The 16,023-nt window shown below is 57.7% G+C and overlaps 2 protein-coding genes across 2 annotated transcripts; one reads left to right on the top strand and one right to left on the bottom strand.

Moving 5' to 3' along the window:
• The first annotated feature begins 543 nt into the window (after positions 1-543).
• On the top strand, positions 544-8,639 carry Eogt (EGF-domain O-GlcNAc transferase). Its single transcript, XM_037221788.1, has 9 exons — positions 544-946; positions 1,887-2,099; positions 2,633-2,784; positions 3,205-3,362; positions 3,776-3,939; positions 4,483-4,605; positions 6,592-6,795; positions 7,427-7,663; positions 7,934-8,639. Exons 1-9 carry the CDS (start codon positions 782-784, stop codon positions 8,108-8,110), a joined length of 1,593 nt encoding a protein of 530 aa, XP_037077683.1. The 5' UTR covers positions 544-781; the 3' UTR covers positions 8,111-8,639.
• A 1,233-nt stretch (positions 8,640-9,872) lies between these two features.
• On the bottom strand, positions 9,873-15,281 carry LOC119098762 (leucine-rich PPR motif-containing protein, mitochondrial; the record flags this gene model as incomplete). Its single annotated transcript, XM_037221789.1, is given in 7 exon segments — positions 9,873-10,483; positions 11,735-11,894; positions 12,806-12,901; positions 13,221-13,368; positions 13,757-13,958; positions 14,717-14,930; positions 15,141-15,281. Coding segments are annotated over 7 exon segments (1,092 nt in total), but the record flags the coding sequence as incomplete, so codon positions are not given.
• Positions 15,282-16,023: the final 742 nt, after the last annotated feature.

The raw sequence follows: 16,023 nt of genomic DNA, 5'->3' as shown, positions 1-16,023 counted from the left end.
CACACTAGGTTATTTTGACCAGTGCTGGAAGGTGTAAATAACCTCAGAGCAGTGTGAAGTTCTATCCAGGTTTTGGCAGTTGCCTGCAATATCTGCTCATGTTATAGTCCATGTAGGCCAAAATTATTGAGCCTTTTATCTGTGTATGCTTGACTGGGTGATTATTCATGTCTAGGGATGAGGTGGCTCGAAAGGCTGGCTCAGCAGGCCCAGTAGCTCTAAATGAGCGATGCCCTCCTCATGTTCTGGGTTATCTTCTTGCTTAACAACTCCACCCCAGGAAAGCAGATCCGTGCATGCTTGTTATAGACACGGCTCTTCATACCGTTTAGATGCATGCATACCTTTAGATAATTACAGCGTCACCACGGGAGCCTGGCCACTGCGCCCCCCTTCCCTCGCCCTGCGGGTTGCTGGCGCTGCGACCCGTTTATCGGGCATGGATGTTCTTTGACGTTAGGGCTCACAACAAAGCTCAGCTGAACGCGGCGTAATTTTGCAGACACTTCTCACGCGTATGATACAAACACGGTGCTTGCGGTTGCATTTGTCATTCTGTGTGGGCCTTAGAGTCGTGCCGGTTGTCGCCACGGTTCTTCTAATTATTTCTAAACCGTGGTATTAGGACTGAAATCATTACCGACAGGTTTTTTGCATTTTTGGTTGTTGGGTTGAATCTTGAAACACCTGATTAATAGCTCTGTGAAAGCTATGCGCGAAGAGCCACAACATTGACAACGTCTGAAGACAGTGGATTTCATAGTTAATTGAGACTTCGTCAATGAATTACTTAAACTTAGGCTTCAATTTTGTGCTGTTGTGTGCATGTGGACTTGGTAATCTGATCTCTGAGCTCCGGCTACACCCAGAGCATGTTCCATTCTATGTCAGTACACACCCAGAGTTTGCTGAGAGCTGTAGGCAAAACTCAAGCTGTGAGCTTCGGGTAAGTAATGGCATGACTTTTTTGGATCTGTTTTCCAATTTTTAACAATGGCATGCTGTACATAACATTCACATAAAGGCCATGGCAGAATGCCCTGTAGGATAGTCCATATTGTTTATCTCTTTTTGTAAGGAGAATGTGACACATTGTCAAACCTTTAATGGAACACCAATAACTGCATTGTCATATTAATGCTCAGGACCCATGCAGTATGCCCTCTTTCTGTTCATGCAATTGGTAAAGTAGTTGGCTTGCAAATATTTGGAGCAGGGACAATATTTTGCAGCCTGCTTTGTACCAGACACTCAGATCTAATCCTCACTTTTTGAAAGCTGTTCAGGTGCTGCTCTATCTGCACCTTTGTGGATTGGTACTGCCCAAAAAGTGCTTCTTTGAGGTATGCTGACAAATCCTTGTACTTGCTGGCCAGAATGTAAAAACTGTGTGTCACACTGATTGCATCTTTTGTGGCAGCAATATCACAACAATAATTTCAGCACATTTACATTGTAAATCAAATGGTGTTTAAGTAAATGTTTTTTCACAAAGCATGCACTTGAAATTTCAGCTCAACTTGGCCTAACCTGAGACTGGTGTACATGAATGTCAGGTTTCAGCACACTGATGCCACATTTGGTGTGTATGCATAGGCTACTTTACATTGACAATATCATCAAAACCTCAGACCAAGCCTGCTTAAATTGGGTTGATTTATATTAAATAATATAATGAAGGCAGGCAATGAGAAGCTAGCAATAAGCATTTAGGTACCAACATAATGGTGGCCTCTTAAGGCAGGTGTGGTCTGGCAATGTTTGATCTGGCAGTGTTTGATTGGCCTTTATGTTCTGAATTCAACTTTGTAGTTGTTAATAACCATGTTTAGGTTATGTGCATCTGTGTCTTAATATGCCCATTAATCATATGTTAACCTTTTCAGCCCTATCTGGATCAAGAGCTGTGTTGGGGCTATGAAGATTACTGTCCATTATACAAGTCATATCTGATCCCAGACTGTGATGGCAAAAGTAAAGGCTGGACATCATCCAGGAGAGAGCAGCTGGAAATGTACTATGAGCAAGCAGACTTTGGATACATTAAGAAGCGTCACAAGTCATTGTTTTCTCTCTGCACTCCACTACATAAAACACAGGTAAGAATCATGTGATGTGATGAACCTTTGATGCTACTTTGAGTGAGCTGGTACAAGCATGGGGTATCAACATTTTTAGTTCTGGCATCTAACTTGTCTGCCTTATCATATGTAATCCAGGAGCTCAAGATCTGTGTTATACAATGAAATCTAAGATATTTACATTGTTGTGGTCTTTTGACAAACACCTTTAAGTTATTATTACTTTAAATTGGCTCCCACTCAAAAAAAGATGAGTTAAGTGCAGGCTTATTAGAGTTGAATTAGATGAATACATAAATGAATATGAACATAGAGAGTAAGCTTTGCTGTTGAGTTGCAGAGCAGTTTTCGTTGGTGAGATGGAACCATAGCAAAACAAAGGTACTACATGCAAATGAAAAAGCCAGTGTGTGGCAAGGAAGAACTGCACATACTTATGTGGAAAGGATTGAAAAAGGATTCATGTTATGCCCCCCAGGGCCATTACCCATCCTACCCTGGACCACGCACACCAGTGATCACATGCTTAACATAGGTGTGGGTGTGCCCAGGACGCATCCTCACTAAACTGCACTGCCAAGATGGAGTTTTGTCGGGGCCGCAACATCCGGCTGGACTTCCGGGACCTCACCGAGCGGCGTCACGAGCTGCTGCGCTACAAGATGGATGTGCTCAAGCCGGGCCAGATCTCTGGACACTGCGGGTCGGTCGATTACGCCGAGCGGCGCCAGGGCTTAATGTCCTCGGAAGTTATTCGTCTGTGCTGAACAAAATATATCTGCCCACAGTGAAAGGCTGCTCACGGATCAATTTCATACAGCCAGGCTTCTATTTGGTATTGCCTGGTAATATGAACGCGAGTGATGTTGGTTACTAAACACCGGCCGCTGCTGTTGGCGCTGTGTGCGGCTTGAAGTGTCTCCTTGCCAGACACGTGCCCGACAACTATGATCCCTTGCGAACTCGCGGCTGTCTCCCCTGATGGCCTGCTCGCAAAGCGCGGCTCCTTTCACCGATGGGTTTTGGAGTGGGGCCATCCGCCCGGCCCGATCGCTGCCGCCGCCGCACGTGTCTGTCCGGTGCCGCGGCCCGTCAGTGTGAGGCTGGTGCGCCGCGCCGCCAGGGTGAACCGGACGCGGCTGGCGGAGGAGCTGGAGTTCATGAGCGCGCTGCAGTCGTGGTCGCCTGAGATCCAGCACCTGGTGGACGGCCCGCCGCTCGGGCCCGAGGAGTGCGACATGGTCGTCACTACGCCCACCTACATCATGAAGATCGACGCATGTCAGTGGCCCTCGTGGCCGCTCCGTCAGCTGCGCCATCTGCCCTGTTCGAAGGCCAGGAGATGTCAGGGTGCCATCTCCTGATGAAAGAAATGGCACTAGGCCGGAGCTTATATCGCATATTGGGAGCTTCATGGCAGCTTCTGACACTGGCCCAGGAGAAATCATAGAAAGGAAGATTATAAGCTGTGCTCAGGTGCCACCACCTTCTATAGATCCATGGAAAGTAAATATGTTTGGGACTTATTGTTCATGTTACAATGCCTGTTCATTTTTGTACATAGGCTAGCTGTATTACGATTGGAGTCGATTGCTCGTTTTTTCTAGCTCAATTTAAGTTGTCCAGGACTTGGGCGACGGGAAACGATGTGTCTGTGTCCTGGACTGTTTGTACTGACGTTGTCTGTCTCACAGCGGTCAGCATGTACCACCACTTCTGCGACTTCTTCAACCTGTACGCCAGCCAGCACCTGAACGAGTCCGGGCACGGCGACCACCCCGGCTCCTTCAGCACCGATAAGCAGCTGCTGGTGTGGGAAAACGTCCCATACCGATCCACCTTCCAGGAGATGTTCGAGGTGAGCCCTGGCACTCTTCACCTTCCAGCCCATGTCCTAGGGCTGTTCTGTCGTGTTGTTCCTTTAAAGGCTTTAAAGATTACAGGAGCTTAACCTCACGCTGTCAGTTCTGAAAGTTAAGATGGTCCAGTGGATGGATCGATTTGATGGAAGGTCTGCATTTAGTTCTTTACCAGCGTTCTGAGGGTGGGAAAGAAACGCTTGCAGGTTTTAGAGATCGCACCAACTGGTAGATATTGATTGCAACATGTTGGGCACCATGTTTTTTGTGTCGTTTGAGCAGTGTAGATTATATACACATATGTATATATATATATATATATATATATATGTATATATATATATATATATATATATAAACATAAGATTACGGAAATTACTATCCGTCATGCGGATGTGACGGGCGTTTCGTTCGGTGCCGGTGTGCGGCTCGGTGGCCCAGTGGCGCCAGATGTTCGGTAGCAGGTGTCCTGGACGCCGCCCGACCAGGCACGGGCGGCCGCCGAGCGCCCGAACTAAGTTGGCACCGACCGCGGCCGCCAGGTGTTCTCAGACCGGCCAGTGTGGAGCCTGAACGATGTAATGGGCCGACGAGTGTGCTTCAAGGACGTCGTCTTCCCCCTGCCGCCGCGCATGATCTTCGGCCTATTCTACAACACGCCGCTAGTAAGGGCTAGATCAGGTCAGGTCGTGGAATTGTGATGCAGCAGCGGAGTGGCCCCATGCTGGCGATAGCTGTGGGTGATATCATACCAATGTCACGAGGTCGGCAGGCGATTGGAAATACAGAACCAAAGGTGGCCAAGGGTGGGTTGAATTAACTGACATTTGCATGGCGGCACTGAAGCTGTGCGACACAAAGTCAATGTAGCACACTCAAATGCATGTGCACATTATTTGTAGCATTGACGTTTATATGCCATAGTAAGTACTTGCATGCATCGTCAAACTCAGCTTAAATCGTTGCAGTCGCGCAGCTGTTCTAGCCAGCTGTCTTAACAGAGCTAGCAGATCCCGTTTCCTGACCGGGCCTGATCAAGATGTGACCTGACCGGGCTCCCAGACCGCGCTTGACCGGGGTCTGACCTAACCGTGCTCCCTGATCACGCTTGACCGGGGTCTAACCTGACCATGCTCCCTAACCGTCCCTGACCGGGGTCTGACCTAACCATGCCCCCCAACCACACTTGACCGGGGTCTGACCTAACCATGCTCCCTGATCACGCTTGACCGGGTCTGACCTAACCATGCTCCCTGACCACGCTTGACCGGGGTCTGACCTAACCATGCTCCCTGCCACGCTTGACCGGGGTCTGGCCTCACCATCCTACCCCCTGACCGGGTCTACCTGACCGTGCACCGCTTCCTGACCGTCCCGGGGGGTCTGACCTAACCTTGCTCCCTATCCCCGCCTGACCAGGGTCTGACCTAACTGCTCCCTGATCAGCTTGACCGGGTCTGACCTAACATGCTCCCTGATCACGCTTGACCGGGGTCTGGCCTAACCATGCTCCCTGACCACGCTTGACCGGGGTCTGACCTAACCATGCTCCCTGACCACGCTCGACCGGGGTCTGGCCTAACCATGCTCCCTAACCGCGCTTGACCGGGGTCTGACCTAACCGTGCTCCCTGACCACGCTTGACCGGGGTCTGACCTAATCATGCTCCCTGACCACGCTTGACCGGGGTCTGACCTAACCATGCTCCCTAACCGCGCCTGACCGGGGTCTGACCTAACCATGCTCCCTGGCCACGCTTTATCGGGGTCTAACCTGACCATGCTCCCTGACCACGCTTGACCGGGGTCTGACCTAACCATGCTCCCTGGCCACGCTTGACCGGGGTCTGGCCTAACCATGCTCCCTGACCACGCCTGACCGGGGTCTAACCTGACCGTGCTCCCTAACCGCGCCTGACCGGGGTCTGACCTAACCTTGCTCCCTGATCACGCTTGACCGGGGTCTGACCTAACCATGCTCCCTGGCCACGCTTTATCGGGGTCTAACCTGACCTTGCTCCCTGATCACGCTTGACCGGGGTCTGACCTAACCATGCTCCCTAACCGCGCCTGACCGGGGTCTGACCTAACCATGCTCCCTAGCCGCGCCTGACCGGGGTCTGACCTAACCATGCTCCCTGGCCACGCTTTATCGGGGTCTGACCTAACCTTGCTCCCTGATCACGCTTGACCGGGGTCTGACCTAACCATTCTCCCTAACCGCGCCTGACCGGGGTCTGACCTAACCTTGCTCCCTGACCACGCTTTATCGGGGTCTAACTTGACCGTGCTCCCTGACCACACCTGGTCAGGGACTGACCTAACCGGACTCCCTGGCTCTGGCCGTCGGAGGAGGATGGATGGTCACCGTTCTTACCACAGCGCCGGCTATAAGAGATACCCGCCCCGATACTTGATTGTAGCGGGAAGCTAGGCTGAAGTACGGCCAGCGTGGTTGACAGTGGGTGAAGTGGGGTGAGGAGTGAGGGCGAGGGCGTCGGTGGGGCGGGGCTGACGCTGGGCGGGAGAGACCAATGTGTGGCGAGCGTGCTGAACACAGCGTGTTGACTGGGTAGGCGGTGGGTGAGCACGTGCGACGCACGGCGGGTGACGTTGAACCCACCTAACGCACCCTGGCCGGCCGGCCGCCAGGTGCCCGGCTGTCAGCGCAGCGGACTGTTCCACGCCTTCTCGCGCCACGTGCTGCACCGTCTGGGCGTGGCGCCGCGCACGGTCGTGACCGACGACACAGTGCGCGTGGTCTGGATTTCCCGCCAGTCCAGGCACCGGCGCGTGCTGAACGAGGAGCAGCTGCTGACGGCGCTGCGCGGACAGCACGGCGTGCAGCTGATTAAGGTGAGCCCGCCGAGACTGCCGCCGTCGCGCCGAGACCGTCACCTTCACGCTATGACCATCGCCATCGCGCCGTGACTATCGCCGTCGCCGTCGCGCCGTGACTGCCGCCGTCGCGCCGGAGACGCGTTACGGCGGCTGCAACATCAGCAGTTCAGAGTATCGACACTAACCCGCCGGCAGATAAGCACAGTATCCTTGGCTCCTGGCGCCACCTCGCCGTGTTCGTGATGATCCTGTCCATCTCCGTAATGACTCCATCTCTCCGTCCATCTTCGTGTTGACCTTGTCCCTCGTCCGTATCCGTGATGACTCCATCCCTCCGTCCATCTCCGTGTTGACCCATCCCTCATCCGTCTCCGTGATGATCTGTCTGTCTGCCCGTCTCCGTGTTGACCCGTCCCTTCGTCCGTCTCCGTGATGATCTGTCTATCTGTCTGTCTCCGTATTGACTCCGTCCCTCCGTCCGTCTCCGTGTTGACCCGTCCCTCCGTCCGTCTCCGTGCTGACCCCGTCCCTCTGTCCGTCTCCGTGCTGACCCATCTGCCTGTCCGGTTCTGTAACGATCCGTCTGTCTTGCCGGTGGCGCCGTCCCTCCTTCTGTCTCTGCGCTGACCCTACTCGTCTCCGGCAGGCGGCGTTCACGCACGCCACGCCGTTCCTGGAGCAGGTACGGCTGGTGGCGGGCTCCGACGTGCTGGTCGGCATGCACGGGGCCGGACTGACCCACATGCTCATGCTACCCGACTGGGGCGCCGTGTTTGAGCTCTACAATTGCGAGGACCCGGACTGCTATCGCGACCTGGCCCGGCTGCGCGGCCTCCACTACCGCACTTGGGAGCACCGCGACAAGCTGACGCCGCAGAACGAGGTCAGGGCGCCACCGGTGGCAGAGCATCGGCGATTGTTTGTCCTGGGCTTGATTGCGGGAGGAAGTGGGCGACGTTCACGCCGCCGCCGACCGGCCTGTTTGAAAACTGGTCTAAGCCTGTTCTGGCTGGCCAGGCGTCGGCCAGTGAGAGACTGTTAGCGGCATGGGTACTGAAGTCTTGTGTGCGTCTGTCTCTAACTGTACGTAATGTGTGCAAAGCGTATAACTGTTCAGCTCGGCCGCTTCCTCATGTGCTGTTTTCCGGGCCAGGGCGAGCATCCGGAGCTGGGCGCGCACGAGAAGTTTACCAACTACACGCTAGATGTCAGTGAGGTGGTGCGCCAGGTGCTGGCCGCCGCCGACCACGTGCGACAGCACCCGCACTTTCGGCGTGCGCGCCAGGCGCACGAAGCCGAGCCGCAGCGACAGCGCAGGGTCGAGCTCTGAGTGGTCCGATTCGCTGCGACGGCACGGGCCGCCGGCGACATCAGAGGGGGCGCCGCCAGGGGAAGCTGTGACGTCACAGGAGACACCAGGGCAGTTGACGTCACCGGAGACATCAGGGCAGCTGATATCACCGGAGACACCAGGGCAGCTGATATCACCGGAGACACCAGGGCAGCTGATATCACCGGAGACATCAGGGCAGCTGATATCACCGGAGACATCAGAGCAGCTGATATCACCGGAGACACCAGGGCAGCTGATACGACAGGAGACATCAGGGCAGCTGATGTCACCGGAGACACCAGGACAGCTGACGTCATCGGAGACATCAGGGCAGCTGACGTCACCGGAGACATCAGGGCGGCTGACATCACTGGAGACATCAGGGCGACTGACATCACCGGAGACATCAAGGCAGCTGACATCACCGGAGACATCAGGGCAGCTGGCGTCACGCTTTGGGCTAGCTGAAGCTCGCCAGTGTTGATCTGGAGATTGTTGGGACGGGAAATGGAGCGGGGGGGGGGGGGGGGGGTACGCACGCGTGCGTACGACGGTATGACTTATTTTGAGTCAGTTATCTCGACCGGTCACCTGTCTTCCATGACTCATCGTGGGTATCGACTTCCTTGTGGAGTCCACCACACAATCCTATTGTGATGACATTGTCCTGTGATACCTGTGTACCTCGATTCAAAGCATTCCGGTTTCCCCGAGCGACTCACTCCCGGCTGAAGCTCGCTACCCGTCCTCGGAGCCTCACCGATCCGGACGGCGGGGAACTGCTCCGGCCGGCGGGGGCACACTCCGGCGCTGGGGACCACTCCGGCGCCGGAGGCACACACCACCGGGGGTGCTCCGGCGTCGGGACACCCTCTGGCGCCTGGGACCACTCCGGCGCCGGGGACCACTCCGGCGCCGGGGACCACTCCGGCGCCGGAGGCGCACACTGCACCAGGGACCAGCTCCGGCGCCGGGGACCACTCCGGCGCCTGGGACCACTACCGGCGCCGGGGACCACTCCGGCGCCAGAGGCACACCGGAGACCACTCCGGCGCCGGGGGCACACCGGAGAATGCCCCGGCGTCGGGGCACACTCCGGCGTCGAGGGCACACAAGCAGTCCTAACGGCAGGGGCACGCTAGCCCGACATGCGTGCCTACGCTTAAGACAGGCGTGGTACGATAGCATTGTAACGAGCGAGCAGATGAGATTCAATAACCCGGGATATCCTGACATTATTTCCTCTGCATACGTGCTTTTGACTGACTCCATGTAGGCTTCCCTGTCTTTCTACCATGATGGCGAGGATGTTTCGGTCTGGGTCGGTGTCAAACCCCCATCTTGCTTCCTTTACAAATAGTAGCGTGATAGGTCCAGACGACCTGGAACCAGGCAGCTGGCTGGCGCTATGACTAAGTGCAGCTGACCGTTTCTGGAGTGGGCACAGCTCTCTGTCTTTCAGTGGCGTGAGGGTTTTCTTTGCTGCCGCATTAAATACGAGTCTTCGCTGTGACATGAATGCTCTCTATGCTTTCCTAATCGCAATTGGTCAAGACTTAATATACGGTTTTAAAACAAGTCGTTTGATCTGTGAATATGGCGTCAGTGACCGTGTTACGTGTAGGCGTTCTCAGTTCTGGTGTCAGCACAATTTTTGCGGGACATTCCGCCGCGGAGTTTGACAAAATTAAAGGAAAAAAACTTTCCAAGGAACGCCAGGCCCAATTCAAATCGTGAAAACCGGCAACCACGACGCCGATTCGTTGTGTCATTGTCCTTCATATGAAAGCACAGTACATCTTGCACAGTTCGCACTACATCCCACTCAAACTCAGCATTCAGCGACAATAACCGTTGCGACGGCAGGCGCCAGCGAGTGGCCAGTCCGTGGCGGCGCCACAAACCCCAGAAGCGCCGGGTCATGGCCAGGCAGACGCTGCTCCGAGGCCCGGCCCCTGCTGGTCACAACTGTGCGAGGTACGGCGCCTGCTGGCCCGACCCGTGCGAGGTCCAGTCCCTGCTGGCCCGACCCGTTCGAGGTCTGGTACCTGCTGGTCGGACCCGTACGAAGTCCAGTCCCTGTTGGCTGACCCGTACGAGGTCCAGTCCCTGTTGGCCCGATCTGTACGTCTGTCCCGCCAAGGGCCGTGCCCCTCAACTCTGCATGGCCCAGGATGATGGGCGTGCGGCGCCGGCGCGGCCCGAGGGAACGGCCGTCACCTGCCCGCGACTGAGCGCGTCACTGGCCGCGCAGCCGACCGGCCAGCTGCTGGGCGTGCTGGAACAGCCGGCCCTGGGCGGGGCCGGTCCCGACCTCTTCCTCCAGCAGCCGGAGCACCTCCTCCACCCCGCCGAGATCGGCCGCCGCCTCTGCCGAGCAGCGGGCGCGGTCAATCGCGTCGCAGCGCCTCACACGCAACCGCACAGCACCGTCAACGCCCGGCAGGCACGACCAATCACCACTACCGCGCAGCACCGTCAACGCCCGGCAGGCACGACCAATCACCACTACCGCACAGCACCGTCAACGCCCGGCAGACACGACCAATCACCACTACCGCACAGCACCGTCAACGCCCGGCAGACACGACCAATCACCACTACCGCACAGCACCGTCAACGCCCGGCAGGCACGACCAATCACCACTACCGCACAGCACCGTCAACGCCCGGCAGGCACGACCAATCACCACTACCGCACAGCACCGTCAACGCCCGGCAGACACGACCAATCACCACTACCGCACAGCACCGTCAACGCCCGGCAGGCACGACCAATCACCACCACCGCACAGCACCGTCAACGCCCGGCAGACACGACCAATCACCACTACCGCACAGCACCGTCAACCCGGCAGACACGACCAATCACCACTACCGTACAGCACCGTCAATGCCCGGCAGACACGACCAATCACCACTACCGCACAGCACTGTCAACGCCCGGCAGACACGACCAATCACCACTACCGCACAGCACCGTCAACGCCCGGCAGGCACGACCACACCAAGACAATCACCACTACCGCACACCGTCGACGCCCGGCAGGCACGACCAATCACCATTACCGCACAGCACCGTCAACGCCCGGCAGACACGACCAATCACCACTACCGCACGGCACCGTCAACGCCCGGCAGACACGACCAATCACCACTACCGCACAGCACCGTCAACGCCCGGCAGGCACGACCAATCACCACTACCGCACAGCACCGTCAACGCCCGGCAGACACGACCAATCACCACTACCGCACAGCACCGTCAATGCCCGGCAGACACGACCAATCACCACTACCGCACAGCACCGTCAACGCCCGGCAGACACGACCAATCACCACTACCGCACAGCACCGTCAACGCCCGGCAGACATGACCAATCACCACTCAGACAGACGCTGCTACCTCACGTGCGGGCTGACGCCGCTGGGCCGTTTCACTCGCACCATTGCGGCCTGATCAGAGGACGCCGGCTGAACGACGCACAGCACACCGCCGGCTACGCCAGCCAGGCATCATCGCACGCACTCTCAAACCGCCAGCGTTGAACGGAAGCAGCGGGTCGTGCGGTGTCGGTTTACCACGGTGTGCGGCAGCCGTGTTTGTGCAGCAGTACGCACCGTGGGCGTTGAGCAGCGCCCAGTAAACGAGGCCGCGGGCCCCTCGGTTCGGCACCACGCGCAGCAGCTGCGCCAGCGCCTCCGTCCGCCCGCTGGCCGCCAGCCGGTTACAGTGTCGCTTCAGACGCTTGTCCGTGAACAGGGCGTTCGGTCCCAAAGACTGTGGACGCCGGAAACGCCGTGCGTGTTAGTCACGTGCATACTCCAACGGCCGGGCACAGGACAGTGGCCACCCATGCGCGCAGCGACGCGCACCGCCCACCTGGCGGCGCTGTACTGCTGTGCGCCGGTCGGTCATTTTGTTTCGCCGCGACCCGTCCCTCCAGTAGCGCTACTCCGTTTGAACCTCCAAGTTGGCGATACTCGTTGCACGGCCCGTTTCGTCGGACAAGTGAACTTCAGAAGTTTAAGGCCGCATTTACAGTACCAAAAATGTAGCAGGAACTGTCCAAATTGTCCGGGGTGCGTTCGGAAACGTGCAAAATGCACGACAAATACTGTCGTCAGAAATGAATTTGTTTGAGAACATATCCTTGTGATGGTTTGTTGTTCGATGACAAAATAGCATTCCTGACACCAGCAACGTTTTTGCCAGTGAAGGCTGTTCGACACAAACTCACTATTGTGAACTCTGAACGCTACTCGAGACTGTAAAAGCGGCAAACCTGCCCAGATTACTCGCATGTAGTCGGCATCATTTGTTCTAGGCCTGCACGGCCAAACTTCGTGAGACGCACAGCAAGCGAACACGACCTTCCACCGCTGCACTGAACAGTATCAAGCCAACAGAAGGGCGAGACAGCCTGCGACACGGCTGCCCCCGACATCGTCGACTGAAGGGGCGCAGACCCTGACACCCGGTACCGGTGTGGCCGTGTGTCAGGTGACGGGCTGCACATCTCCAAAGGCGAGGAAAGCTCTCGCCTATCGTGTGAAGACAGGTGGGAGATGTGATGCGACCCGACACGGTGGGCGTGAGACAGGATACAACGTGAGACAAGCCGCCGCGGCCAGCAGGCCGCGTGCCGCGCGGCGGTGACGCGCCGCTCGGGCCCGCCCGCGCCGCCTCACCTCCAGCACGGCGCGCGCCGCCGACCCGAACCCCTCCTCGGCGTACGCCAGAGCCAGCTGGCACTGGGCGCTCTCGGTGCCGTTCAAGTGACTCAGCTGGAATCACCGTCACGAGCGTCACACGGGGCGTGACGCTCGACGCCGGAGACCCCGACACACACGGCACTGCGTCCATCCCGACAGCCGGTTACGTACCGTATCGGGCCGCAACACGAACCCCTCGCCAGTCGGCGCACAACGGGACGTAGGTCGTGACGTGTAAAACACACAAAATCGACTCATAAGCGACACGTATAACTTTGAGACGGCGCATGTGGAAGTGACCCGTCGCACGACCAAATCCAGCTGGAACATCCCGGAAAAAGCCACCTGTAGCGGTGGATGACTGGCGAGCACAGGCGGATCGCGGGCTCACCTGCTGGATCACCCTGTCCAGCAGCTGCTGCCTGCGAACGTCGTCGGCGAGTCTGAGCACCTCCAGCAGCAGGCCGTGTGACCAGGGCGCCAGCCGGTGAGTCTTGGTGCAGTGGGCGAACTCGTCCACCGCTCCCTCCAGATCTCCCCTGCGGCCGACAGCGCAGGTCAAAATGCAACACTGGGAGCAGCGGCGGCACGGTAGCCGCTGCGGCGACAAACGCGGCTGCTCCCAGACGTACGTCGCTATGCAAATGTGGACCCCTCTGTCGTAGGGCAAATGATGCCCAAAACACACAAACACCCGACATGTCGCAGTAAACAGGGCCCCGGGATCATAACCGAAAGCAAGCAGCAAAAAAGCAGCGTTAAACAGAGTACGGCACGCACTCGTGCAGGTAGAAAACGCTGTGATCCGCAATCTAGCGATAGCCTACGATCTGTCGCAAAAAATCGCCTAAAATATACCATCCAAACACGCATTTCTGGGCGCCGGCAACAGTGTGGCTGCCTTCGACGCCACGCGCGCGCTCTCACGCGGTGACGTGCGCCCTGATGATCTGGCCGAGGTTGTAGGCCGACTGTGTGGTGACGCCGCGGGTCACCAGCTGGTGCAGCAGGTTGTGCGCCAGCGTCGAGTCGCCGGTGTCCGCGGCCGCCGACAGCAGCCGCCAGCAGTTCATGGCGACGCGGCTGACGTCCGGCACCGGCGACAGCTGCTCAACCAGCGACATGGCCTCTGTGACGTCAGATATCGATGGTGTGACGTCACGTACACACAAACACAAACACGGGCGACAGCTGATCCACCAGTGGCATGGCCTCTGTGACGTCAGATATCTATGGTGTGACATTACGCACACACAAACACAAACACGGGCGACAGCTGATCCACCAGTGACAAGGCCTCTGTGACGTCCGACATCCACGGTGGGACGTCATGAACACACACACAAACGCGGGCGATAGCTGCTCCACCAGCGACATGGCCTCTGTGACGTCAGACGTCGATGGTGTGACGTCACACACACACACACACACACACACACACACCACACACACACACACACACACACACACACACACACAGCACACGCACACGCACACACAAGCACGCACACACACACACACACACACACACACACACACACACACACACACACACACACACACACACACACACACACACACACACACACCGATGTTGTGAAGTCAGTCAGAGGCTGACGCAGGTCTCTGAGGCGTCCGGCTACCACCGCCGCTGTCCCGTCGGACCAGCACTGCCAAGAAGCAGCGGGCCAACGTCTCGGCGCGTAGTCTGAAGAGGGGCCTCAACCGTCCACGACCTCCGACTGACACCGCCACTGCCCGTGACGTCAGACGATCTACTGTCACCGTCTCCCATCAGAAGACCGACGACAGACGTCATCAGGCCCCTAGCCTGCGGTCACTGGACCCCCGTCCGCGGACCGCCGTCCCAGTTGGCTGGACCGTCACCTGCCGACCGCTCGTGCTGCACCAGCAGGGCGGCCAGGTCGATCATCTTGTGCTGGTCAACGCTCTGTTTGTGAGACACGTGCGCTTCCAGGCGTCGCTTGTACTCGAGCGCCTGCTGCAGCCGGCCGTGGTGCACGTGCGCGTCCATCAGGGCCGCCAGCAGGCCGGGCGTCAGCGGCTCGCGGCCGCCGTCCTCAGCCAGCCGCAGCAGCTCCTGCCAGCACGGCAACAGCCGCTGAGCACAGCATCGGGGACAGCAGCACCGCCGGGCTGAGCATCGGGACACAGCTCCAGCGAATAGGACGGCTGCTTCGAGCATGACGCGGCTTTCCGAGAGAAGGGCACGACCGTTCAGGGAGCTCTGGCGTAGCAGCGCCGCTGGTGACCGTCCGCCAGACCGCGCCGGCTCCTGCGCGCAGCCCACCTGCTCCAGCGCCAGCGCCCGGTCCAGGTTGCGTTGCCGGCAGTGGGCCAGCACCAGCCGGCGCATCACGCCGCGCGTGTTGCCGCCCTTCTTGGTCAGCTCCACCAGGTGGGCCTCCAGCTGGTCCGTGCTCATGTCGCGCTGCCGGACGGACGGCGGCGTCAGGGCCGGCTCCTCTCAGGTGGAGTCGAGGCGCTCGATCGCGGCTGGTGGCCTCTGTGCGATGCCTTGGCTTAGACAATCGCCAGCCCCCATTAGAGCCATCAGTGACCAGAATGTATGACCAATGCACTGACGAGGGACGGCGGGATCGCTCTACACGTAGGAAACCCCGCTGACCAACGCCCCTGAGATGCATGCAAATCATCAGAAGATTTAATTCTGCATTCCTTTTTGAGACATGTCTAGCTTGCAGTGTGCATATCCTTCAGATGGTCATTCTCCCCATTCGTGCCAGCAGATACTGCACTTCACATGGTGTCTAGCTTAGCCCCTTCGAGTTGCCCAGACAAAATGCCTCCATGGTAATGCCCCACATCGACTCGATGGAACGTACGCCAAGTTTTCTATGCAGGTTGGGCGGGGGAGAGGGGAGGGGTGCCTCAACGGGGAGGGAATCCATCATGTCTCAGAGAAAAGATCTCACGCCCCGGTCATATTGGCCTGTCGGGTATCTGAGCAGACTGACGTTTCTGGACGCAAGCACGTTCAAGACGCTCAAGATGCCCGGTGCGTTCAAGAGCGACGCCTCCTGGTCTTGAACGCCTCTTGGCCCTGAGCACACTGCACGGGACGAGGCCAGCGCACACAGCCGGTCCGGACGGTCACCAGACGCGGCGCTGCACCCAGTCGGTGACGCCGTCAGCGGAGATGGGGCTCCGGG

This window comes from Pollicipes pollicipes, unplaced genomic scaffold (assembly GCF_011947565.3).
Source record: "Pollicipes pollicipes isolate AB1234 unplaced genomic scaffold, Ppol_2.1 Scaffold_4740;HRSCAF=5597_pilon_pilon_pilon, whole genome shotgun sequence".
NCBI lineage: Eukaryota > Metazoa > Arthropoda > Thecostraca > Pollicipedomorpha > Pollicipedidae > Pollicipes > Pollicipes pollicipes.
This window is presented reverse-complemented; position numbering and strand designations above follow the sequence as displayed.

Bases quoted from the DNA above. Each gene is read 5' to 3' on its own strand.
- Eogt (XM_037221788.1), top strand. From the start codon at position 782: ATGAATTACTTAAACTTAGGCTTCAATTTTGTGCTGTTGTGTGCATGT. The intron at 3,940-4,482 runs GTGAGCCCTGGC...CGCGGCCGCCAG, and splicing joins CCTTCCAGGAGATGTTCGAG to GTGTTCTCAGACCGGCCAGT. The intron at 6,796-7,426 runs GTGAGCCCGCCG...CGTCTCCGGCAG, and splicing joins ACGGCGTGCAGCTGATTAAG to GCGGCGTTCACGCACGCCAC.